At 47.5% G+C, this 26212-nt stretch overlaps 1 protein-coding gene across 3 annotated transcripts in view; it reads left to right on the plus strand.

The window, feature by feature from the left end:
- The window catches only part of PRKG1 (protein kinase cGMP-dependent 1), a 363030-nt gene that overhangs the window by 312661 nt on the left and 24157 nt on the right, over positions 1-26212 (plus strand). For 2 of the 3 annotated variants that reach the window (XM_058840756.1, XM_058840755.1), the window contains exon 10: positions 23824-23920. In XM_058840756.1, the coding sequence (XP_058696739.1) occupies positions 23824-23920 (97 nt within the window). Of the gene's footprint in view, positions 1-23254; positions 23723-23823; positions 23921-26212 lie in introns of those variants that run through there. The other variant, XM_058840757.1, reaches the window with a different exon arrangement.

Consider the following 26212-nt stretch of genomic DNA (forward strand, 5'->3'; position numbering starts at 1 on the left):
CTGATTGCTGTAATAAATAGGGGTGCAATTGGAAAACATCTCAGAAATCATTTGAAAATATTATTTGAATATATCATTTGAAAATATGAGAGCCCAGCAAGAGACCACACAGGGTGTTAGGGGTCCCTAAGTGAGGGTAAATGATAAATGTGACTTTGTTTTTTGAGGGGGAGTTGCTGGTTTTTTTCAGACTTGAATTACTCACACAGAGACCACACCAGGTGGACTTGGTGGCTGCTTCCCTCTGGAGAAAGAGCACTGGGAATGCTCTGTCACCCACCAGGGATATGTGAAATGGCCTTTGAAAGCCAGGTTTTTTGTTTAGGTAATAATCTCTGTTAATAAGCTCATCTGAGCTCTCCCTTTGCTCAGCTGACCTTTGGATGTGATAATGGGCTGGGGCAGATGTCACATGGAAGCCTCAGTGGGGAAGAGCCAAGGCCTCTGAAGCAGGCTGCTCTTCCAACAGCTGCCTGCATTTGTTTGTGGAACTGGGGCTGCCCTCTTTGTTTTATGGAATTAGGGCTGCCCCGAGGAAGTGAAACTACAGCAGAAATCATCCCTAGGATAACAAATTCCAGAGGGAGCAGAAACGCGATGTGGATGTCTCATGTGCGTGGCTATTCCAGCTGCACATGGTGGGAGTGCTTGATGGTCTGGGCCTTGGAAATATCAACCATTCCTTTGGCATGGATGGGAATCCTTCTCTCAGGAGCTGCTGGCAATACTCTGCTAATCCCAGAGTTTGGAGCTCCCTGCAGCGCTGGCTCGGTGCTTTAAGCAGAAACCTTGGCCAGCTTTGGGGGTCGGGCTCCAGGCAAAGGCGGCATTAAAACATTTCTGTGCACTCCTGGTGGTGTAAATTGTTTGTCCAGCACATTTTGGAGCTATCCCGAGGATTTATCTAAAGAGCTTTTAAGGATTACACCACTGGAAGTTGGGCTATTTCTGTCCTGCTGTTACCTGCTGACTTAAATAACAGGGAGGCACTGAACAAAATGTAAAACAAATAAAACTGGGTGATTCTGCTGCTACACGGAACCAGTGATTTTAGAACTGCTGGAAACAGGTGTGGGATCATTTGTGGCTTTCTCAGTGCTGCTGTTGCCTGCTAGTCCAGTTCTGCTTGGCTGTACCTCAGCAGCTCCTACAAGCTCAGACCTCACTTTTATATCCAAGAATTTGTAAGGGAAAGGCAAGAAGGAGATGTAGAGCCAGTGAGAGATGAAGGGCAGGTATGTTGCTGGTGCTGGCACGCAGGGAAGGTTTGGCAGGAAAAGATTTGGGACCCAGAAGGAAGCACCAGGGCAGGAGGTGGGACAGAGTTGTCTCCCTGCTGTAAAATTGTCTCGGCAGGGCTGCCAAAGGTGATGCCAGATGAAGAAGTTTCTTCCCATTCACCCAAAAAACTTCCCAGGCCAGGAGTTATGGGAGTAGCTCCAAGGTTTGGAAATGCTGGTTGTTTTAACTGCAGGGAGAGGGTAAGGAGTAGAGGATGGGGGTTCCTGTTTCAAAATGAGTGAATATTCATTGCTCTCCCTGCAAACATTAGTGAGTGTGGTACCTGAAAACTGCCCAGCAAATTCAGCTGACCCCAGGACAGAAATTGTGGCACATTGGAAGATGAAATTCAATCACCCAACTGTGAAATGGAAGAATTAAATCCCACTTTAAGTGAAAAACCCAGTGCAGCCTTAACCCCAAAGCTGCTGCCTCCATCTCCATCTCACCCACAGCTGAGCCACCAAAACAAACTCATTTTCTTCTTCCCTATAGGAAACAATCACTTCTCCTGAGGGCTCAAATTGCTTTCCATACATAGCTTCCAGTCTAAATGTAGTCCCCATTCCACTCAGGATTTCTACCCTCATCTCATCCTTACCTGGGGAGCCCCTTCCATGCCTAAAGGGGCTCCAGGAGAGCTGGAGAAGGACTTGGGGCAAGGGATGGAGGGACAGAACACAGGGAATGGCTTCCCACTGCCAGAGGGCAGGGATAGATGGGATATTGGGGGGAAATTATTCCTTGGGAGGGTGGGCAGGCCCTGGCACAGGGTGCCCAGAGCAGCTGTGGCTGCCCCTGGATCCCTGGAAGTGCCCAAGGCCAGGTTGGACTTTGGGGCTTGGAGCAGCCTGGGATAGTGGAAGGTATCCCTGCATGGGTGTGGCACTGGATGATCCTTAATATCCCTTCCATTCCAAACCATTCTGGGATTCTAGGAGAGGGTTCTAGGATGGGTCTCTGCCTTCCCTGCTCCCAGCTGTGGGACCCACAGGATGTGATGCTCCTGTCTTTGGGATCACCAGGAAGGTGGCAGTCCCCCATTACAGTAATACATACCATAACACTGAGTAATGGAGCTTTATTTTTTTAAAATAAAGCTCCATGTGATATTGTTTTTCCCATGTGCTTCTTTGCAGCACTTGGAATGCCAGAATGGTTTGGGTTGGAAGGGACTTTAAAGCCCATCCAATTCCATGGGCAGGGACACTTCCCACTAATCCCAGGTTGCTCCAAGTCCATCCAGCCTGGCCTTGGACCAGATTTAGGGCATCTCACACCCTACACTGGGCAGTGCTCTTGGTTTTCCTGGCTGTGCTCTGCTCCAATTACATTGATTCGTCCTCAGTTGCATTTGCTCCATTTTCTCAGTGCCTCACTGAACACTCCATGAAATGATTTGAGAAGTGCTGAGCTCTAAATCTTTAAATCACCTGAAAAAAAAAAAGGAGGGAAAAAAAAAAAAAGGAAAAACTGTTCTCATGATTTAGCTGATCCCACAGCTTCTGTGGAGGTATAACAAGATAAAACATCAGAAATATAGATAAGATGACATTGTGAATATGTGTGATAGCTCAGTGCCTGTAAACCTTGAAAGGCGAGATGAAAGCCTGATCTGGCCCATTATATTGGACATTAATGTAAAACTACCTGGAGGTTTTAATGGGGCTTTTGTTATTAAATTTCTGGTGCGAGTTAAAAGCCCGTCATTCATGGCTGTATTTAAAATTCATTTTAGTGATGGCAGTGAAGTGTTTCTGGCTCTGTCAGCACAGCAAAGCAGCACAGGGAGATGTGTTTGAGCCCTGTATTTGCTATCTCTTGGTTTGCTGTGATTTTCCTGTACAATTGTTGCTCCGTAGAAAACATCAAATAACGTCATTTATTGATCACAGAGCGAGGGATTAGCGATACCATGAGCTCCAAAGTGTGCAATTGGAATCTGCTCAGCTGTTGATGATCTGTGTTAAACAAGTGTGCCATACCCCCCCAACCCCTTCAGTGCTCCAGGTCCTGGTGCTGATCTTAGTCTTGGATTAAATCTCAGACCTGGGTGTGTTTCCATCCCAAAATGCTTCCTCAGCAAGGTGCATTCCTCACACAGGGATCGCTATTCCTTCAGCCCTTTGGAGGCTGCTCCTGTGCAGGAGTGATCTCATTCGTCTTGGAGGGCAGCATGGAATTCCCATGGCTCAGAATTCTTTGAGGAGCCCAAGATGGGAGTGGGGCTGGCAGCAGGCCAGGCCAGGGCTGGGACTCTTGGAACACACAGGGAAATTGCCAGGGAGTCCCTGCAGATGCTGGCTTGGCACTAATTAAAAGAGCCACCACTTGGCTGTTCTGAAACATCAGCTGTGCCCTTAAATTCCCCCATTCCAGCTTCCCAGTCATTTCCTACACTCAGGGAGTGAGTGCCTGGAGTTCAGCTTTGAAAACTGTTTTACCAACCCCACTGCTCCAAATCAGCTGTTTTAATAAGCATGCAGGAGCTGAGTTGTCATATTTTGCATCTGGGTCAGATTCAGACATGAAAATATTGAAGAGCTGAGCGAGTGCTTAGTGAGGATGTGACCTCCTGCTTGGAAAAACAGCGTATCCAGGAGAAAATGCTGCTCCAAGGCTTTTGCTCCCTGCTGCTCACACATGCCATTGCTAAGTATTGAAGCTGACATTTAAAGCAAAAAGGATTTGCTGTCATATTTTATGGTTGCAAAGGGTAAAGTCCTGCAGGAGTGAGCCTTGCACCGGTCACAGATCACACTCAGCGCTTCCCAAAGTCCCCTGAAAATTAAATATCATCAAATGCTTTTCTTGCAACCAGCTAAAACTCTGGTCATTTGAAACTTTCTTTTACTGAGCTTGGGAAATGCAGCACCAAAGTGAAGAATATCTCCTCCTGTTCCTATTTGTGTTTCAACCTCTCCATTGTTTCTTAGTCAGGCAGGTTTTTGTCAGTGCCTCGTTATCCAGGACAGCTCCTTGGAACTGGAAGAACCACTCAGACTTCTCAGGAGAGACAGGGGAGGTGTGAAGCCTGGGAACAAGTGGTGCTGTACCTTCCCTTTCCCAGTGGGTTGGAGATGGTTTGACGTGGGAGTCTCTCAACCCAAGCGTCCTTTTATGTGAATCTCTTCAAGTGTTTTGCAACATTGTTTTAAACACAGCTGGGGGAAAGAAATTCAAATATTTTTTATTTTACCTGCAGTATCTCCTGTTCCATTAAACAGAGGAGCTGAGCATAAGAAAGCTGAGCTTGGGGTGTGCCAGGGGCTGCATTGCTCAAAAACTCAACAGAGGCTGCTCCAATGAATTCTCCTTTTGGGTCAGTGAGTGTTGGATGGCACAGCCTGGCTTGGAAATGAAAATACTTGCAAACACCTAAGCTATTTGAAAGCTTTTCTAATTTTCCACAAGTTTCAGTGGATGGCATTGCTTAGAAAAAATCCCATTTCTATCTTCCTTCATCACTCCTTCTGCTGCAGGGGCTCAGGAGAGGCTGATCTGTGTCATCCCTTTGGAGAAGGCACAAGAGGGGTGCCTAAGGATAAACACTCCTGGAATATTTGTAAATGGCATTGAAAGAGTCTCTAAGAAAAAAATGATTCAGTCATATTTTATTATGGCCTTTAAAAACCTTCTAGGGCTTAGAATAGTTTTAATCCCAGTATAATAGTTTATAGTCTCTCCCATTTCCAGTGTTCTCGTTGGGAAGAATCCTACTGTCATGTTGGACTCAAATTGATAATTTCACAGAGGTAATTTTCGATCAACTTGATAATTTTCCTGAAGTGTCCTTCATCTTTAAAAAAACCCTTTCACTGTTAAAAAAATAAAATTATTCAGGACCACTTTCAAGATACATCCAAAAGCATCCAACCTGCTCTTTCCTCATAAACTCATTTTTACAGTGAAACAGTACAGAGAACTTCAATCCTTGTGCCAATACTCATTTAAAATGATGAAGTCTGCCTGAGAAAGTCCTAAATTAGTATTTGTTGCCCCATTCCCACATTGCAGAGTGTTGAGGGATGAGATCCAGAGTGACTTGGGGTGATTTGGGGGAGTCAGGATCAGACCTGTGAGTGAGGAGCTGGGGTTTTACTGCCTCCAAAACTGAATAATCCAGAAAACAGCTCAGTTTCCAGAAGTGGGATCGACCCTTTCCCAGTGACTCTGAACATTGTAATTTGTGTGCCATTTCTTTATTTGATAAGGTGCAGCCTTATCTGGCTCTGCCGTTAGAAAAGCCCAGTGCCCATTAGTGATATTTATTTGTCTAATAAAACACAACATTGTCAGCTTGGACCTGTTCATTTGTATTTTACACTTCTGCTCTTTACTCTCAGTTTCTATGGGAACCTGGGCTGTTACAGCAGTGGGGAATAAAGAGATGAGGAGAAGTCTTGGAAAACAGAACTCTGTTTTTCTCCACTGAATTGCCAGGCACAAACACTCAGAGCCAAATAAACTGGGAATGGAACACTCAAGGCGGGAGAGTTGATAATTGTCGAGTCCCTCCATGCTGAAACATCTCAGTTATGCTTTTCTACTTGGAAAATCCAGGTGTGATACTGAAAAGTTGGGGTTGAGGAGGAGGTAACAGGTTGTGGTGCTTGGCTTTATGGCTATTTTAGTGCAGAGTATTCCAGTGCAACTAAGAATTTTATCAAACCGCTCTCTTTTTGGTGTAATTAATTACAGCTGATGAGATGGAAACGTGGCTCATGTACAGTTCTGTACATGAGAAACACACTCCAGGTCACCCATTCCAGGGAATCCTTCAGGATCTGCTGCTCCTCTCTGTGGTTAATGCAGATGAGCTGAAGTAACGAGCAGGAAATAATTAGGAAAATCCCCTTAAGGACATTCCTCGCAGCACCATGATGTGAATTCTGGACAAGATGCTGGACTGAGGCTATGGCTCGATGATCTGACAAGTCTTTTCCACCTAAATGATTCTGTGTTTGCATTTCAACCTGACTTGGAAGGATGCGGGTGAGATGCTCTGAATAGAGTGTCAACAAGGTGAAGATGAATTTTACATCTTCCTAGAGGTCTGTGTTTAAAATCCAGCAGATTTGGTGAGGATATAAACAACAAAAAAAGGCTTTTGAAACAGTTGGCCCAGGGCAGCTGTGGCTGTCCCTGGATCCCTGGAAGTGTCCAAGGCCAGGCTGGACAGGGCTTGGAACAACCTGGGATAGTGGAAGGTGTCCCTACCATGGCAGGGGTGGCACTGGATGGGCTTTAAAGTGTTTTGTAAACCATTCCATGATTCTGGGATTTCAACAGAGTCACTTGCTCAACACCAGCAGAGCCTCTGATGTTGGAGGCTTCAGGAGAACAGCCTTTTTTCACAGCCCTTGGGCTGAAACTGGCTCTTCCTCCCATCCCAGAATCCAGGGGAGGGGTTTGGAGCTCTGGCAGCTTTGAAATACCATGGCTGCTGTCAAAAGGCCTCACTCAGAAAGCCTCAAAACCCACTCTGCTAAAAAATAAACAGAGAACCACATATTTTGTGCCTTAATAAGCTAAAACATTGGCACCTACTTAAAAAGCCAATTTTGATTTAGTCTTGAGGGATGCAGCCATTCCTAATCCCCACGTGCGACTTACAAAAGAGCTCTGCCCCCCCTGCCTTGCCTGGTGTTAATCAGGCTGAGGTGCTTGACAAGAAAATCTCACAGAATTACGTTTGTTTGGCACAGAGCTGAGTTCAGGCCTCCCCTGATTCATTTTCAGTCAAAGGGAAGCTCCATTTGAAACCTCCACTGCTAATTCCAGGAAAGGAAGAAGGCATTAAGGCTCTCCTGGGAGTTTCAAGTGACAGCAGAGCCATTAGCAGAGGGGAAGTGCAGGAAGATGATCTTTATCAGAAACCACATGTTTGGCTGTATAGTGCAACCCCAGGAATCACTGTTTGCCCCTTGGTTAAGGATTGTTTTATTACATTAAAAAATAAATGTTTCTGGGTCTCTCATCCTCTCAGTGAGCAGTAGGTAACTTTGGGTGTTTACTAAAGATGCTGAAAGAGGCAGGAGTTAAACCTACTTATAAAGGAAGAGATGATCCCCTTTGAAAATAGAAATGTGCTTTTGGAAAGGTTTTGTATAGACTGACCACTAGAGAAGTGAATGCCTTTTTATAGTCTCCATCTTTCTCAGGGAATCCCTTCAGCCACTGGAAAGCCACAATTAAAGCTTCTCCTCTCCAGGCTGAACAATCCCATCTCCCCCAGCCTTTCCTCCCAGCAGAGCTGCTCCATCCCTCTGATCATCCTGGTGCCTCCCCTGGACTCTCTCCAACAGTTCAAATCCTTGCTGTGATCCGAGTTTTGTCTGGAATGCTCACACAAAGGGATCATCCCCTTGGGAGGGCTGGAAAAGCACAAGGAAGGTGGGTTTGGTGTGCAAGGTTCTGCTCCTTCTTGTAGCACCTTTCCAGGAGCTCCAGAGCTCTGGAGTATTCCAGGGAATATCACCACACTCTTGCTCTGCTTCTTCACATGCTTCCTGTTCTCCTGACCTTTGACCTGATCCCAGACATCCCACAGGTGATCTGTCCCAGGGTAAATCTCCAGTGTATCTTCGTTTTCCACATCAGCCATTAGATTTGAAGAGAGGAAGCAAATTAATCAGAATTCGTTTTTGATTAAAAAAAAGAAAAATACATGAAAAAGGTCTGACACCATCCTGCTCTCTCCCATCTTCTGGGAACAACTGGCAGAGAAGGAGCCCGAGTGGGAAGAGCTTCACCTGCAGATTTATTTCCCCTGTAAGGAGCTAACACTGGGTCTTTATAGCATAGAATTAGGCTGTAAAAGTCAGATACTTAAATGTGGAGAAGAGTTCCTAGAGCAGAGCATGTTCAGCATTATCCCAGATATTAAACATTCAGATAGTTCAAAAAAACCCTGGATTTTAGTGAAATGATGTCTCCCTTTACTAAATATGTCTTGAAAATGCTGAATTGTGGGCAATTTTCAGGCTGGAGAGTCCCAGCTTGCTCAGCTGACTCCTGTGGTGCTGTAGTTTATATAAAGCCAGACTGTTTTCCTGCTGTTTTCCTGCTGCTTTCCGTCAAATTTCCTGGTGATTCCTGACATTCCATCCTTCCTCTAGCCCATCAGCATGGAGCTGATGCTTTCCTAGGGCTGTCTTGAGGGGATTTGTCATCCCAGAGCCTGTTCTTGGCATTGGAAGTTTGGGTTATTTCTTTTCTATCTCTGATTTAATCTTTGTTGGAAAAGCACTGAAGTGCTTCTGCCAGACAAGGTCTTTCCTGCAGCTCATTCTGGTTCACTCTGTTTCTCCTCTGCTCTGAGGGGCTGAATGTTCACAGAAACCTCCCAGGAACCTTTATCCATCTAAATTTTGACTCCATCAAGCAGCAGCAGCCTCAGGGTCACAGGTGGTGGTGGCCTCCTGCTCTCCAGAGCAGCTCTTTCTCCATGAGAAGACCTCTCCTTTTGTCTCCTGGCAGCTTTGCGTCTTTAATGGCCTTTGCTGGGGAACATACTGAGAGAGCTTTTGGAAACCATAAACTCTCTCAAGCAGATCAACCTTAAGTGTGACCCCTCCAGGAACTGCCATATGTCCAATTGTGAGAGGCATTAAATCAATTTTATTCTACTCTTGATGAGAGTTTTTACTCATAAAGACAGTCAATAGATAGACAATACAAGCCAGAGGTAACCAGGTCAGCTCTGCAAGACTGTCACAGAATCCCAGGATTACTGAGGCTGGAAAAGCCCTCCCAGCCCATGGAGTCCAAGCTGTGCCTGATCCCCACCTTGTCCCCAGCCCAGAGCACTGAGTGCCACGTCCAGCCCTTCCCTGGACACCTCCAGGCATGGGGACTCCAAAGCTCCCTGGGCAGCCCCTGCCAAGGCCTGAGCTCCCTTGCCATGGAGAAATTCCTCCTGGTGTCCAACCTGAGCCTCCCCTGGCACAGCTTGAGGCCGTTTCCCCTTGTCCTGTCCCTGTTCCCTGGCAGCAGAGCCCGACCCCCCCTGGCTGTCCCCTCCTGTCAGGGAGTTGTGCAGAGCCAGAAGGTTCCCCTGAGCCTCCTTTGCTCCAGGCTGAGCCCCTTTCCCAGCTCCCTCAGCTGCTCCTGGGGCTCCAGCCCCTTCCCCAGCTCCGTTCCCTTCCCTGGACACGCTCCAGCCCCTCCAGGGCTCTCAGAGCCCAGGACTGGACCCAGCCCTCGAGGTCCCTCAGCAGGGCCAGCCCAGGGACCCCTGTGCCCCCCTGGGCTCCTGTCCAGCCGCTGGCACAGCACCCCCAGGGCCTTTCCTGACGGGCCCTTTCCAGCCCCTCTGCCCCAGCCTGGAGCTGCAGGGCTTGGGGTGACCCCAGGGCAGGACCCAGCACTTGGCCTTGCTGAACCTCAGCCCATGGATCCAGCCTGTCCTGATGCCTCTGCAGAGCTTCCTGCCCTCCAGCACATCCACACTCCCAGCCAGAAATATTTTTATAAGTTTTGTTGTCTCCTGAGGAAGCAGTGAGGATGTAAATCTCCTGCTCCATGCAAACATATGGAATTCCAGTATACCTGTGCTACCTACAGAAAAATCATGTCAGCAGATTAGGGGACCCTGGAGGGCTGCAGGTGATGCAGGGAGGCAGAGGGGCACTGGGAGGGGAGGCATGGCTGTGGGGACAAACTGTGAATGCTGCAGTTGTTTGATGAAAATAATTAGGATGTTTTTGAAAAACAGAGCTGCTCCATAAAAGCAGGACAAAAACCAAATGAGTGTGGAGGAGCACACGAATGTCCCCAAAGGCCGGGCCTTCCTCGGGCTGCTTTAAGGGTGTGTGGCAATGGGCTGAAGGGTCGTCCTTAGAAACGTGGAATATTCCTGCCCCCCAGTGGAAATATGGGAAAGTGCTGGATAAGGGATAGGAACCTTCAAAGGGATGCTAAGGGAGCCTCAGGAAGCTCATTGCTTTTGATCTGCTGTCCTGTGAGCTGCTCCTGGTGCTGTGTACTGGAGCCCTTGGTCCCCTCTGTGTTCCCCACCCCAGACCTGCTGCTGTGCCTGTATTCCATTGAATTTTCCGGAGATTCCAGTGTTAGGAGCGTGGCTTGGAGAGGTTTTGGGGGAGCCCTCATCCATGCAAGTTCAGTTCCTGGGATGGCACAAGCCCTTCTCCAAACTGAGCTGAGTGCCTGGGAAGTGTTTTAGGAAATACTGTGCTCCATCAGAAGAGCAGGAATGATGTTGAACTGCTGGGATGTGCAGGAGTTGGTGCCTGGATTCCCCATCTGAGCCAGCTTCCATCCCTTTCCCAGTGAAGGAGTTATCTGAGATAAAAAAAAACAAGCCCTGTGAGTTCAGGTGGTTTGTTTGGTTGCTTGCTTTTCTATCCCTTCCTGGCTAGCACAGGATAATATTCCAGTGTTGTCAGAGCACTTGGGAGTTTGTCCTGCGGGTGAATTTCAGCACAGCAGAACAGTGAGAATTCTGTTTTTGCCTGGCTGCCATGTGTTAAATAAATAAAAGCCTGATAAGAACTTCCTTTTATCTGGTCAAGACAAGCTGTAAGATTGAGCAGCTCCTGTCTCACCATGTCAGACACAAACAGTTTCCAGGGCAGGCTGGAAAACAATTTATGTTTTAATGTCCTTATATACTACAAGGAGGGGTCTTGAGTTTCCCAGTTTATCCCAGTTCTGTGCAGATCTGTTGGAAGTGCCTCAGTGCATCCAGCTGGGTGCTGTCTCTGCCCATGTCCTCCAGCAGTTGTCTAGAAATGGGAGAAGAGCAAAGAGGTCATTATTGATTTATTAATTGGGAGCCTCTGGTGTCCTGCGATTTGGGACTCGGGCACTTCCTGCTTGAGCGTTCCTTGGTGGATTTCTCTTCCCTGAATCTGCACAGCTGCTTTCCATGACCTTTTCAACTTTGATCGTCTCCTGGCAGAGTTGTCTTTTCCCCTAGCCCAGAATCCAGTCCAGATCCTTGCTCCCCACCTTCCAGTATCTTTTCCAACCTTACTCCTTAGCTTTTGAGGTGAGGGCAGTAAAGGTGGATGAATGACCATCACCACCTTTTTATGCAGGGTTTTTTCCCCCCTCACTTCATTCTACAGGATTTCAAGTGTAGGTATTACCTTGTCCCTCCATGTCTTTAATTCCTTGCTCAGTTTTTCACCTCAGGCTTTTGTTTGCTGGTTTTGATGGTTTGATATCCTTGACCAATATTGTCATTTTACTTCTTCTCCTTGTTTTTCCAGTTCATCCCTAATGATGTTCAGCAGGAAGGATTTGAGCACTGCTGGCCTCCCTCCATTAGGAAAATGTGCCATGCATTTCCTATTTTGAACTTTTTTTGGTTTAATCAATGCACAGACCTTTCTTCTTATATCCTTTCTGTAAGAGCCTTTCAAACCTCCTCAGATGCCGTTAGGAAATCCAAGCCAACTGTATCCAGATCTCTCCTTCCCATGTGCTGGGGACTCCTTCAAAGAGCTTCGGTAGCTTGGGAAGCGCCTTGGCTCTTCCCCAAAGAACTCCAATTTATCCATGTGTCAAGTGCTTCTGTTAGGACAGATGTTGGGTTTAGGGGACCAGAGGGCTCTGGATCCCATCAAAAAGCCACTTCCATCCTGGAGGTCACACAGAAGTGCTGGAGGAGGCCCATCTGGTCCCTTGGTCGACTTGGGTCCCCTCCTGACACTTCAATGGGGTTCCCCTGGAGCTTCCCTGGGAAGGAAGATGTGCTGGGAGGCTTTCCCAAGACCTTCCACGTTGAGCCCAGGGGTAAAAAGTGCACTGAGCATCTCTCACATGGCTTTGTTCTCCTCGGTGGGCTCTTTCCAGAGTGTCTTTGTAGGGTCTCTACAGCCCATGGTCAGGCTCGTGCTGCTTCTGTGGTCAGGAAGATTTTATTATTTGAAGACTTTTGAAGTTGTTATTTGCCTTTTTTGTTCTGTCTTACGGTGTTTTTCCTTTCAACTGGACATGATTTGGTTCTTTTTTCTTTCTTCTTACTTGATTTATTTGAAATTACTTAATATTTGAAGGGTGCTCTTGCTTTTAATATCCTGGTTCCTGCTACCACTCAGCCGCTCCAAATTCCTGCTGGCCTCTCCTACATCCATGCTAGGTGTGTTTGCTGTGTCCAGATCCCCACGTGCCACCGCTGAGATTTAATTCTCCACATCAGCTCTTTCAGCTGCTCTTCGAATTCCCTTTTGTGACTTTCAAAGTGGTGCTTTTATATGAAACCTCTCTCCAGCAGTGTTAGGTCATAGCACATCATGGTTTTTCTCTTACAAGAAGAAGGGTAGGACTTTGAATTTGGCCTGGCTTATCTTTTCTTATCTATCATGTGGTTGTGGCTGCCCAATCCCTGGAAGTGTCCAAGGCCAGGTTGGACAAGGCTTGGAGCAAGTGGAAATTGTCCCTGCCCATCGCATGATGATTTGAAGGTCCCTTACAAGCCAAACCAGATCACAGCCACCCTGCTCATCCCTTGGGTTGCCAGAAACCTCATCCTAATACTCTCCTTCCTTGTTTGCATTAGAATTTCCATCTACAGTTGATCTTGATAATTTGTTTTGTTAACCTGATTTAGCACAATAAATTACTCTTCTTTTAGGACAGGCTGTTTGGTGTAGCCTTCCTGTCTCCAGCATCTTCTGGGGGCGCAATTCTGTCATCCCAGAGATGGCCCTGCCATTCCCCTATCCCAAAATAACCTTCCTGAGGGCTGAGACCTTCTAATTCTCCTGCTCTTCACACTTAGACCTTTCTTGGATGTTTGTGCAGGCACAGGTGCTTTGATTTTCCTGCTTCTCCAGATTTTCTCCAAATGGACCTTTTTTCTTCTTCCTTTTCCTGGCTTTTGCCAGGTAAAGATTATTTGTGTGGAGCTCTTGAACTCTTCCTGCCTCTGCAGAGTCCATCCAGTGTGGAGCCAAAAGGACCTGCATGGCCCAAGCTGTTGATTTTGTTTTCCAAAGCAATGTTTTTCCAAAGCAAAATCTCAGCACATAACTCAAAAAAAAAGACTTTTTTTTTTTTTAAGAAGGGAGATCCCAGGATGGGGTTGGTTATGTGGATCCCAGGTTCAGTGAGCTCTTCCCACATTTCCATCTGTCTGCCAGAGTGAACAAGGGGAGCACCAAACCCCTCTGTGTGCGCATGCGCTTGCTTTGTGAGGGAAAATCTGCTTCCTGCCTGCTCCCACTCCTCCAGTAGGATTTTATGTGATATTCCGCTCCTTCCTGTCTTCCTCTTAAATGTCACCTCTTTTTTCCCAAGTAAATTAGGATGGAAAATGCCAGATGGAACAGCTTCCACCAGCAGTGCCAGCACAGCTGGAGGGCTCTGGCCAGAGGGATAAATCCTTGAGGGTTTTGCAGGGATACTTTGGGAAGTTTGGTTCTGAGACTCTCCCTGATGATGTGTGGGAATTGCAGGGGACCCTCTGGAGTAAGAAGATGTCATTCACCCACCTACTACAGCAGCATCTCCAAATCCTGTCACACATGGATCCCCTTGGAGCAAGGGGAATGCAGGTCCTGCACCTGGGCAGGAACAACCCCAGGGACCAGCACAGGCTGGGGGGACCTGCTGGAGCAGCTCGGTGGGGAAGGACCTGGGGGACACCGAGCTGTCCCTGAGGCAGCAGAGTGTCCTGGGGGTGCTGGGGGACACCGAGCTGTCCCTGAGGCAGCAGAGTGTCCTGGGGGTGCTGGGGGACACCGAGCTGTCCCTGAGGCAGCAGAGTGTCCTGGGGGTGCTGGGGGACACCGAGCTGTCCCTGAGGCAGCAGAGTGTCCTGGGGCCAAGGAGGCCAATGGCATCCTGGGGGCAGCAGGAGGAGCATTCCCAGCAGGGCAGGGAGGGATCCTGCCCCTGTGGGCAGCCCTGGAGGCAGCTCTGGAGTGCTGTGTCCAGCTCTGGCTCCTCAGCACAGCAGGGCCAGGGAGCTCCTGGAGCGGGGCCAGCGGAGGCTGCGCAGCTGAGGAAGGGCCTGGAGCATCTCGGTGCCCAGGAAAGGCTGAGGGAGCTGGGGCTGCTCAGCCTGGAGAGGAGCCCCAGCTGAGAGGGGCCCTCAGGCCTGGCTGGCCCTGGCTGCAGGGAGGGCTCCCAGCAGGGCCCAGCCTCTGCTCCGGGGGCCCAGCAATGGCACCAGAGGCACGGGCAGGGCCTGATGGCAGCAATTCCCCCTGGCCAGGAGGCAGAACTTCTTCCCTGGGCAGTGCCCAGCCCTGAACAGATTGGCCAGAGAGGCTGTGGGCTCTCCTGCCTGGGGCTGTGGCAGAGCTGTGTGCACACAATGCTGTGCCCTGTGCTCTGGGATGGCCCTGCTGGAGCTGGGAGGTGGCACCAGCTGCCCACTGAGCTCCCTTCAGCCTCAGCCATCCTGGGATCCTGTGATTTGGAAGAGGCTGCAGAAACAGAGAAGAGAAGGCTCCAGGAAGACCTCAGAGCTCCTTCCAGTGCCTGAAGGGGCTCCAGGGGAGTGGAGAGGGACCTTGGACAAGGGATGGAGGGACAGGACACAAGGAATGACTTCCCAGTGCCAGAGGACAGGGTCAGATGGGATATTGGGAAGGAATTGTTCCCTGGGAGGGTGGGCAGGCCCTGGCACAGGGTTCCCAGAGCAGCTGTGGCTGCCCCTGGATCCCTGGAAGTGTCCAAGGCCAGGTTGGACTTTGGGGCTTGGAGCAGCCTGGGATAGTGGAAGGTGTCCCTGCCCGTGGCAGGGGGTGGCACTGGATGAGCTTTGGAGTCCCTTCCATTCCAAACCATTCTGTGATTCCATGAAATGCCCTCAGCAGCCCTTGGAGTGGGAATACAAGTTCTCTCAAGGTAGAGCTCTGCCTCTTAGCACTCTCCCTCATACAAGGGATTTTCTCCTGGAGGATTTGGGCCATTGGAAAAAAGAACAGAGGGCAAAACACAGACAGCGTTGCCTGAATCTCCTGGGACTTGAATAAATGCACAATAATTGGCAAACACAGCAAGTTGGACAAATAAATGTGTCTGACATCATCAATGTATTGATCTGTTGCACACACTCCTTAAAAAATTTAAGAGGAGAAAGCTGCAACCACGTCCTTTTAATGTGAGCATCACTGTTGCCATGGTGACCTTTCCCCGTGCAGGTCTTGCCTGGAGACTGGAGGCAAAAAGGCTCCTTGGAGCTGATGTGCTCAGCTGAGCCACTTTGGGGGTGCTTGGGTCTAATTAGCACTTTGCAATTTCATAGAGCACAACTGTGATCTGAGCAATTTCAAGCTGTAATTAGGCTGAGCTTTCCTTGAGATCATGTCTGGCTTTCCAGGGGTGGAACCAAAGCTCTTTCCCAATGAATTCCAACAACTTGCCCTAAAATACCTTTGGTGTTGTTCAATGGTACCTTGGAATCCAGGTTGGTAGCTGGGATTTATTGCCCTTGCAGAGTTCATTTGGAATTTTAATGCAAAATTCTTGTTTTCCTTATTATCCACAGTGGCCTGGGCTCCCCTTGGTGTTTTCCAGAGGAAAAAAATCCCCAAGGGATCTGTAGGTATTGCCTCTGAATTCAGGCAGAAAAGTGAAAGGAAAAATCCTTGATGCCTTCTTTTCCAAAGAGATTTTATTGCCTGTGGATCCAAACTGTTGAATCTGAAACTAATGAGGAGAAAAGAGGGAATTCAGGGAATTGTCTCCTTCCTGACCAAAATACACCTTTTTTTCCCCTTCTAAATTATTCAAGGGCTTTAAAGATCATTGTGGGAGGTTTCTTTTCCACTGCCTTTGTATTATTCCTTTAGGAGTTGGGGGGTGAGTGCTCCCACAGAAATGCTGAGTACACCCAAGATGCAGCTGCTGAATCTGGGGGTTTAAAGCCCAATTTTCCCCAGGAATCCATTATTTGAATATGAATTTATTTGGCTGTTGATAAATAACATCTTACTGCTCTTCCATTTTAGATCTAATATTCTGTTCATTGGACTGAAATGAGGTTGTCAAGGTGCGAGCGCAGTGCTTGAGGTGCTGTGAGAGATCTTCTGCTTTTCCTTAGCAGTTTGTTCACTGGGCCAGGATGGAATGTGGTATGAGGCATTTCTTTGGCCTCCAGCTAAAATCATCCAGAGTTAGAACAAGAGACCAGAAAAAAGGGAGGGAAAAGAGAAGGAACAACCCCCATCCTTAAGCAATATCTTTTAATACTGCACAGAACAGGAAACTCCACCAGAGGAAGGAATACTCCACATCCTCCCTCCACCCCTTTTAATTAAAATGGATTAAAATCTGGGGGGTTTAATCAGACTATTCTGTAGGGTGTCTTGTTTGAACTATTTCAGGACATTTTGGCATGAAGAGTAGTACAAATGTTGTTTTACCCAGAGCTGATTCCAGCACTTCCCAGAGAAGGAGGTGGGGAGAGTCCTGTTGGAAGCATGGAGCTGTTTTCTTAGGAGTTCAGGAGGAACATGTACATCTGGAAAACAAATAAATATTTCCATGGTGACCTCCCTGTGACTTCCAGAGAAAATCAAGGACTTTGTTCCCTAAAAACCCACCTGAGAGCACTTGGGTTCAGATCTCTGTGGAGTTTCCATCAGTTGGCATTTTCTAACCTGTTTTTTTTGTCTCTTCCACTAAAATTGTGGCTTTTTCTGGCCCATCACCGTGGATGTGTAATGGACAATTCTGCAATGTGGGTGCTGAAACTGGGAAGTGGAGGGTTGGGATTTTGGGAGTTCAGGCTCCAGGGGACTGTTGTGAGCTTTAAAGGGAGTGATACACTTCTCTGTGTTATGAGAGGAGATGATCCCACATTAATATCTGGGAAAAAAAGGGTGACACTTGCATTTGAAGGGGTTTTCTCTCAGATGAGATCCCATTGTGGGGTGGGAGGCACTGAACCCAGCAGTACAACATATTTCATGAGGTATCACCAATCTCTTGGCACGTTTAGGGCTTCAACAAAACTCACTTCAGAAAATCCAGACTTTTCAAAGAGCCTGGATGAGGAGAAGCACTTTCTGAGCTGCTTTGGCTGCATTTCCCTGTGTTCAGTTAAAATTCTGGTTGAGATGTGTGCAACATCCAAGTCTTCAAAGCCCCATAATTCCAACAAATCTCTTTGTTTAACTACTGAACCAACTTGGGATGAGCTCAGCTTGCTGCAACAGCACAACATAATTTTTGTGGTGCTGAGCTCTCACTGGAAAGTGATTTGCTTTTAAAAAAGGAGATGGGACAAATAAACCTGTGAGGTTTCTAACCCTATATTTTTAATTTCAGATCTCCTTCCCCTTCCAGAGGAAGTTGGAGATGCAATGGCTTTAATGTCTGGTTTAACTGTCACTCAAAGCTCCCTTTCTGTAAGAAAATCTAAAGCAGGGAGTGTGCAATTTTCTCCTGATGTGAAATGCTGTAAGTTCAGGTGCAGGGGCATCTGAGAGAAATTCCCAGCCCTGAAAACATGGACTTGAAAAGAAATCCAGCCTTTCTTTTCCATGCAATATTCCCTGCAGCTGCAGCTTCAAACCCAGGGGAACCACCAGCACATGGCTTTTAAAAATCCCAAAGAAAAGGCTCTTGGTTTGGATTTTTGAAGGTGTCAGATGTGGAAGGCAGTGAGAGGAGCAGCTAAGTCAGGAGTTAAAGCCACCTCAGAAGGATGGGCTGTAAGGACACCTGACCTAAGGAATACCTGGGTTATTATTCCCATCTGTTTGTCCTGGATCCATCCACAGATCCATCTTTCCACTCTTTTGGTGTGGCTTGCAATTTAAAAAAAAAAAAACTTTGAGAGTAGAAGATGAGTCTGATGTTCTCCTTCTTGGTCTTCCTTGGGGCAGGGCAGCAAATCCTCATCTGGAGGTAAATCCTCTCTGAGCAGCCAGCATCAGTGGGTAGCACCAGAGCATCCATCCCTCCCTGGACTGGACTGGCATTAAGGTAGCTAATCCCAGGCAGGAATTATTGGTGGAAATACCCTGGAATAAATTTGGGATCTGAATTTGTGAGCGAGCTCATAAATGGCAGTGATGTGACAGAGCTGAGAATGAGTTCAGCTGTTCTGTAATGCTTGTGATGGACAGGAAAACAGGCAAAGAGCTGGGCTTTTCCTCAGAATCATTGTTCTTCCCAATGCCAGCTTTTCCTGAAAGGATCTTTGGGAAGTTCCCAAAGATGTGTTTGTGCATCATGAGGGGCATGGATGTGTGGAATGCAGAGGAAGGAGCACAGAGGCCTTTCCCATACATTCAGGACATTGTTATTCCCTGCTCTCACTGCTGCTCTGCCCGAGGGGCATTTTAGGGCAAACATTCCCTTCCAGATAAACCATGGAGACCTGGGAGTGCTCACATCCTGGAGTAGTCTGGAGAGCAGGTTTGGACTTCCCCAACAAGGGTTGGGTTCATGCCCTGGTCATTTTTTCCTGCTGCAAAGGTTTGTCAAGGGATATCTCCCCCCAGAAGTCCTGACCCAATGGATTGATAGGCAAAGGCAATGCTGGATAAGAAGGGTTTGCACCTGGGGTGGGACCTCTGAGAGGATGAGTGGCAACACACCACAAAGAAATAGGGATTTGCTCTCACTGCCTCCCAGTGCTTTCAGGCATTCCCAGACTCTGGATCCTGCTGGTTGTGTCAATGCCCTGTGGCTGTCCCTGCTCCCCTCTGTTCCCTGCCGGAGCCCCCTCAAACAGGGCACAGCTCAGCATCTCATGTGGACACAGCACGAGGTGCTTTTGTTTTCACTTTCACCTACTCCTAGATTCCCTGTTGCCCCAAATCCCTGGGAAAGACCTGATCCTGAGCTTTTTGGAGTTATTGGAGCCAGCAGGGAAGGGAAGCTGTGGCAGCCCTGCCACCATTTGCTGCATCTGCTCCTCCTTCCATCACTTTCAACTATGAAGCCTCCTGGTGATGGGAATTCCAGCCATGTCCCTGCCACTTCCCATTATTCACCTTCACTCAAATTTGTGTTCTTCACATGGCACAAATCCAATCTGGGGAGCTTTGGGGACCAGAACCAGGTGGGCCATTTCATCCCAGCTAAAATATGGACAGGCAGATGGAGAGTAAGAATAGTCACAGAACTGAAGATTTGGGGGAATTTTTTTGCTTTCTTTTACACATTTTTTTTTTTAAATGCCCCATCACCTGAAGCAGCATTTGATAAGAAATAAAGTGGCTGCCCCGTCTTGGAAGTGTTCAAGAAAGGGTTTGGAACAACCTGGTCTGGTGGAAGGTGGTTGGAACAACATGATCATGAAGGTCCTTTCCAAGCCAAACTATTCCATGATTCTCTAACCCCTTTAGAATCTTGCTGTATCTTAAAACCATAAGGGCTTTTAGTGGACACAGAAGTAAGGTTTAGCTTTGGGATGTATTTCCCTCCTCACCCCACCTGTAGATCTCAGGCTCATTTCACCTGTGTCTCCCTGCAGGCTGGCTCTGATCATCACCATCCAGGTGCTGCAGCTCCACTTTTCCCAGCTTTTGCAGAGATTCTGTAATTTCCATCCTGAGAAATGCATTTCCTCAGTGATGGGTGAGGTAGTGTCCAGGCTGATCAAAAAAACAAATGAACGTCTGCTTGTTAAACAAGGCCGGTGTCAGTCAGTAGGGAAGGCTCCCAAATTCTGGGTTTATCCCCCCAAACTGGTGGCATTTGCTCAGATCAGGATGGTTGGTTCCCATTTAGTTGCAATTCCTGGCTGGCTGGCAGCCTGCAGGTGGAGAGGAGCCAAGTTTTCTCTGGAGATGACAGTTTGCTAACAGATGTCTGATGTTTCCCAACACAGTTAGGATGGGAATCAGGAGCTACTCCAGCAAAGCTGAGCAGTTGGGTAATTGCAAACCTTTGCTCCTCACATTTTCTTGTTTATCAGCTGCCTGGGTAACACGATTATTTCATTATTTCTGTTGTTGCTCATAGTTCTAGGAGGCAAAGCTTGAAATCCCTCAAAGTAATCATCATCCTAGGAGACAGTGGCTCATTTAAATGCTGGGAAACCTCCAGCAGTGTGAGGAGCCACAGGATTTCCTCTCCTGTGGGCACAGCATTGGCCAGATATGTGGCTCCTGCACTGCCATTTCAAAGGACTGGGATATTGGAAGATGGAATTTCATCCTGAGCTCCCTGGTTACTCTGGTGTCTTGTACGTGGTGCCTGTCCATGCCCAAGAGGCAAGGCAGCTCATCAGGAACAGGTATTTTATTGGAGGCAAGGAAAAGAGCGGTGCTCCCAAGCCCCAGCTCTTCCAGAGGAGGTTTCAGGGGGTTTCTGCCATTCAGATTCACAAGAAATCTTGGAGAAGAGTTTGGAGGCTCTGCAGGATGCTCCTGCCTAACTCAGACCTGGACATCTCCTGTGCTGCTCTCTGAGGTCCAGACATTGATGATTTTCCAGACATTTTGATCTGGGATGAGCAGCACAACCACCAAAATACCCAGGGAAAGGCTCTTTCTTAATTACAGCTAATTCCACTGGGGATAAACAAGCCCAGAAATCCCAGTGCAGGAAGTTCAGGCCTGTTCATGTCTGCACAGCTCCAGCGTGGCACTGAACGTGCCTGTGATGCCACTTGTACCTCCAAGGCATCTTCCCACCACTCCTCTCATCAATTGAATCAGGAATTTGAACTCTTCCAGAGGTCAGAAAAGCATTTGATTATTTGGAAGGTCTCCAAGCACTGGCATAAGGCTGGGATTTACAATTAAACTGCCTTTCTGATTAACAAGGAATGACATGAGGCTGTGGCACCTCCAAAAGTGGAGAAAAGCACCCTGCCCTGGCACAGGTGGATTTGTCCCACAAAGGGATGAGTTATTCCCACCTCATCCTGCACAAGTGGGGGTCAAACTGTCCCTACTCTCATCCCACCTCTGTTCTATGGAACTTCTTCCCTGAACACATTGGCCAGAGAGGCTGTGGGCTCTCCTGCCTGGGGCTGTGGCAGAGCTGTGTGCACACAGTGCTGTGCCCTGTGCTCTGGGATGGCCCTGCTGGAGCAGGGAGGTGGCACCAGCTGTGCTCCCTTCCAGCCTGAGCCGTCCTGTGAATATCCCAAACATTCCTGACTGCTGCAGATACTTTAACCTGATCCAGAACTGAACATTTTCCTACAGAAAAATATTAATATATCAACTGTATTCCTTAGCACTGCTCTCCCAGTGCCTTGAAAGGGCCTCTTTTCTTTGGGAGGTGATAAAATCAAACATCACAGATGTTTTTTACCATCATTCTGTCAAGTGAGGAGCTCACACTGCAGAACCTTGGGAGCTTCTGTTCAGGGAGCAGCATGCTCAGCTTCAGGAATTTGGAAGTAATTCTAAACTTCATGATGAGGAGCATGAAGGATCATACCCCTGGTTTCTTATTTAGCTTGGGAATATTTGTATTTTCATCTCTTTATTGAAGATATTTATCCTCCAGCTTAGCAGGTTTGGAATGCATAACGACTTAATTTGTAGGAATTTGGTGTTTAAGTGGACTTGGACTTTCGTAGCAGGGAATAAAACAGAATTCCAGTGGGACTGTTGTTAGTGGCCATGGGAAGAGCTTGTTTGATTGATTTTACCTGTGTTTTGATTTCACTGCATATTTTTGGCATTTCTTTTGGAATTTGGAGGCTTGTTGCACTGTATTTAGAAAAAAATGTATCCAATTTGTCTCATCTGCTTTGCTGCACTTGTATGCGCTCAATACATCCAAGGAGTGTGACAGGGAATTAGCCAAAGGATTTCCGAAAGCAATCCCAAATATTTTTCTAAGCAAAATAATACAGTTTTTTGACATGTTCTAACTCAAATCCAGAAGATTTCAGCTTCCTTATCCAGGAAGGTGTCCCTGCCCATGGCAGGGAGGTTGGAATCTGATGGTCTTGAAGGTCCCTTCCAACCCAAATCATTGTGTGCCCCTGGCCCTGAAATTTTAAATGTTTGTGTATTGACAGGAAATTTTCCACACTGGAATTTCATCTTCCTGGCAATTAGAAATGATTAAAGGAATTTAACTGCTCTGTACATTCATCATGGAAACGAGAGGCGCTCCCTGCTCTGTCACTGCTGAAATGATGGCTCTGCCGTGCTTTGAAAGGGGACATTTAAATCCTTTTTTAGAGCCAACTCAGCATTCACCTCGTGATGAGCATGAAGGGATCAATGAGCAGCTGTGGCACACAAGGTTATCCCAAGTTCACAGCGGGCTCTGTGCTGATTGGCTTCCAAAGTCGGATGCATCAGGAGCAAGGTCACAGACAGGATCTGGTGACAGCATAAAAAATAAAGCAGGGCTTAAGTAATTTGTTGACAGCACCCCCCAGGAGAGAATTGTGCTTTGCTGCCTGAGATTTGGGGCTTCATGATGTGACCTTTCACATTGTTTGACTCCTATTTGTAGGTTTCCCTTTTCACTTGGAAAATGATGGAGTTTTGCTCTCTCTCCCCCATTGGCAGTGAGGTTTTAAATAGAGCAGAGGAGGTGGCTTGAAGGGAATCTGGCAGTAAATCAGTTCATGCTGTTAATGAAATAATCGGGGTCGGAATGTCCCAAAGCTGGCCAGGTGGCAGTGGGATGGTGGCTCATCTTCCCACTGCTGTTACCCTGCACCAGCAAAGCCTCCAGTGATTATGCCCTACTGTTAATTGCAAGCTCTTCCAGCTAAAATGAAGCCCTGCACCCTCCAGCCAACTCTTTTCCCATAAAGTCACCCTCAGCCAAAGGTCGGACTCTCCGGCAGCCGAGTGTCACATTTGATGGAGGGGGTGGATCCTGCTCATCCATTTCCCCTCCAAGCCTTTCTAAAAATACCCTAAACCTTAACAAGGAACTATTTTGGATGAATCGTGGTCATGGATAGGCATGGGAAGCTGATTCTGGCAGGCTTGCATGGGTTGGAGTTGTGTTTTCCTTACTCAGGGGCTTGGTGTTGTGGGGCAGTTTGCCATGGGATAAACAGAGAGCATTGGGATTTTGGGACATCCTGGCTTGGGATGGCTGTTCTGAGTGGGTTTACAGGAGGAGAACAAGTGAAGATACCCTTATAGGAATGCTGATCTGTGACTGGAGTCATTCATTTCAGGCATTTGCAGCTTATCAGATCTGATTTCATAAAACCTGGCTGGGATTTCTCTCCAGGGACCTTTAGTGGTCCTGCCACTTCCAATAAACATTTATAGAAACTGCTGCCAGCCTGTGGATATGAGAAACTCCTAGGAGAGACTTTTCCAAAAATCCTTAAAGACACCAAAATCTTTAAAGGCAAACCCCACCCAGGAGAAGATGGGTAGAACATGCCCAGCTGTAGCCTTGGGAGCTGGATTGCGGTGCCAGGCGTTGGCTTTGCACCCTCAGTAGGGATGTTTGCTATTCCCCCTTGGAAAACTGTGCCCTCCAGAGCCACGCTGGGATCGGGAGCAGCAGAATGCTGAGCTAAAAGCCAATTTTGAGAGCTGAGATGGAAGTGCAGCAGGTAAAGGCTGGCCCAGGCTCTCACAGCTCGGGGGCGGCGGCGCACACTGCTCAGGTTTGCACCTCTAAGAAATTTCCATTTTTTCGCCTCAAAACCTCCAGATACGAAGCCGAAGCTGCCTTCTTTGCCAACCTGAAACTGTCGGATTTCAACATCATCGACACCCTGGGAGTCGGAGGGTTCGGGAGAGTGGAGCTGGTAGGTGACCTCTTCTTTGTGTGACATCCTAAAACAACTGCTGTGTTAAAAGCTTCATTTTCCTTGTTATTGCACCCCAATAACCCTGAGAAAAATGATCTGCTGGGATTGTATAGTGAAGAAAACTGACTTATATTTCCTTTCCAGGCATAAGAAATGTACCAATAAATGTTTTGCAGTAGCCAAGGAGGATTTTATGTCCTAGGCTGAGAGAGGAGCACACATCTCCTCTCTCTCTTAAGTGGTTTATGACATTGATTTATGGCCTTTTAAAAACACCCTGAAGAATTGGGTGAGTGCTGGGATTGGAAGAGCAACCTAAAATCTTATTTAACCAGATCCAGAATAACAGTAGAAAGCCTCTCTTACACATTTTTTAATTCAGGTCTAGAGCACTTGCACCTGATTGTTCTCAAAGCTGACCCATGGCAATACATCACAGAGAGGGCCTGGTTTTGTGCAGAATTGTGGAGAAAAGACAAAATCTGAGCCTGCTTTTTTTGCTCTGCTTGGCTTTGGAGCTCTGTGGTCTCCTTTAAAGCAGAGCCCGAGCAAGAGGCGACCTGTTTGTAACACCAAGGCAACGCAAAACCTTGGAGTAGGAAGAGGGAGTTGGGTTTCACCACGGAGGAGCTCCGGACACCGGACACTCCTGCACTATGTTAGGAACTCCTGCAAGCCCAGGCAGATGGGGAACAGAGTTACTGTTGCCACCACAGAACTTTGGGGAATCCTCCACTCTGTAACCCTGTGGGGGCCGAAGGCGGCTGGGAATTGGAAAAATGGGAAAAACGAGGTGGTTTTGGTGGTTTTTTGTGATGTAAAGAGTAAATTTGGTATGTGAAGCCCAACTTGCTCTTCCCTGTTGTTAATTCCTGACTTTTCCCGCGTGGATGTGAAATCCTGTGGAGGAGAGAGCGTCTGTGGGAACACTGGTCCCTTCCAGGGGTTTAGGGTTTAATGTATGATTATTTTGTTTATGAATATTTAAATTTATGAGTATTTTGAAGGAGTCAGCTGCTGAGGATGCTTTAGAGCAGGAGGTTGTGCTCAACCTCTCTTTTGAAGTCCCTCTATCCTCTCCAGGCACCAGGGATTTGCCTCCTAAATTAACATCTGGCTTCTCCACCCACCAGTTTGAGGCTTGGTTTGTGCCTTGTGAAGGTTTTGGGTTCATTTTTAAGGGGTTTTGCCAACCTCAAGGTGTTCCTGGGGAGGTGCTCAGGTTTGAGGGCCACCATGAGGGGTGGCTGCTGGGACCCTCACTGGTGGCCATGGCCAGGCCTCTGCCTGTGGCAGCTTTAAGATGACAAAAACTCCACCCTGGTGATGTGTGACACTGGCCCAGGAGGAAGAGCAGGAGGTGCTCTGCCCCTTCAAGGTGTCAGCTTGAGTAAAAATATTCAGTTCTCAGCAGATGCTCCCACCTCAGAAAGCTCCAAGGAGCCCTGGAGCCACCTGGGGTGCAAAAAACATTCCCAGGGGGTTTCTTCAGGGGTGGGTGCCCCTCTCCTGAGCAGGAAAATGCTGGATAACCTCATTTTTTGTAGCTCTTAACTGACACTGAACTGCACACAGATAAAACATATTTAAAAGTGTAGTTCAGCACACCAGATTTTGTTGTTTTTCTTTACCACAGAAGGAAATTCTGTTACAAAGCCAAGAAAATATTCCTTTTGTCAAAACTGAGCCTGGAATTACTGCCTCATGCTTCCGCCTTCTCCATTAAAAATATGGTTTATTTTCTGGCCAAAACTGTAAAATATATCGAAGGAATTGGCTCTTTTATTGCCTGAATATGGAAGTGCAGCAATGTTCCTGGAAAACATTCACAGTTTTTGTGCTTTCCAGGAGTAAAATGGATCAAAAAAGTGAAGGATATGGCAAGGAAAAGGAATTTTATAGCTTTGGGCACGAAGCCTCAGAACGTCACCGCTGGAGAGGGGAGCTGGTGGTGGCTAGGGGGAAACTGGAATGTGTGGGGCTGGGATTGGCCAAGAAGGAATTACAGAATAACATTCCCATTGGATATGGTTTTCCAGACCCCTCTGGGAATGCTGGTGCCTTGGGGAGGTCACCTTTTCCATGCATCCATGCACAAGGATATGGCTTTTAGGTCAGACAGCCTAAAATATAAATTGTTTTCGATTCCTCAGATATTACACATGGAAATCCCCTTTTGTCTTGCCTTCCCAGGCAGTTTTGTTTTCTGTATCTCAGGAAAAAATTCCAGAGCATTGGAACGAGTTGTTTGCTCAGTTTTTCGGTGCCTCCATGGTGCCTCTTCCAGCA

Source organism: Poecile atricapillus, chromosome 6, assembly GCF_030490865.1.
Source record: "Poecile atricapillus isolate bPoeAtr1 chromosome 6, bPoeAtr1.hap1, whole genome shotgun sequence".
In the NCBI taxonomy this organism is placed as follows: Eukaryota; Metazoa; Chordata; class Aves; order Passeriformes; family Paridae; genus Poecile; species Poecile atricapillus.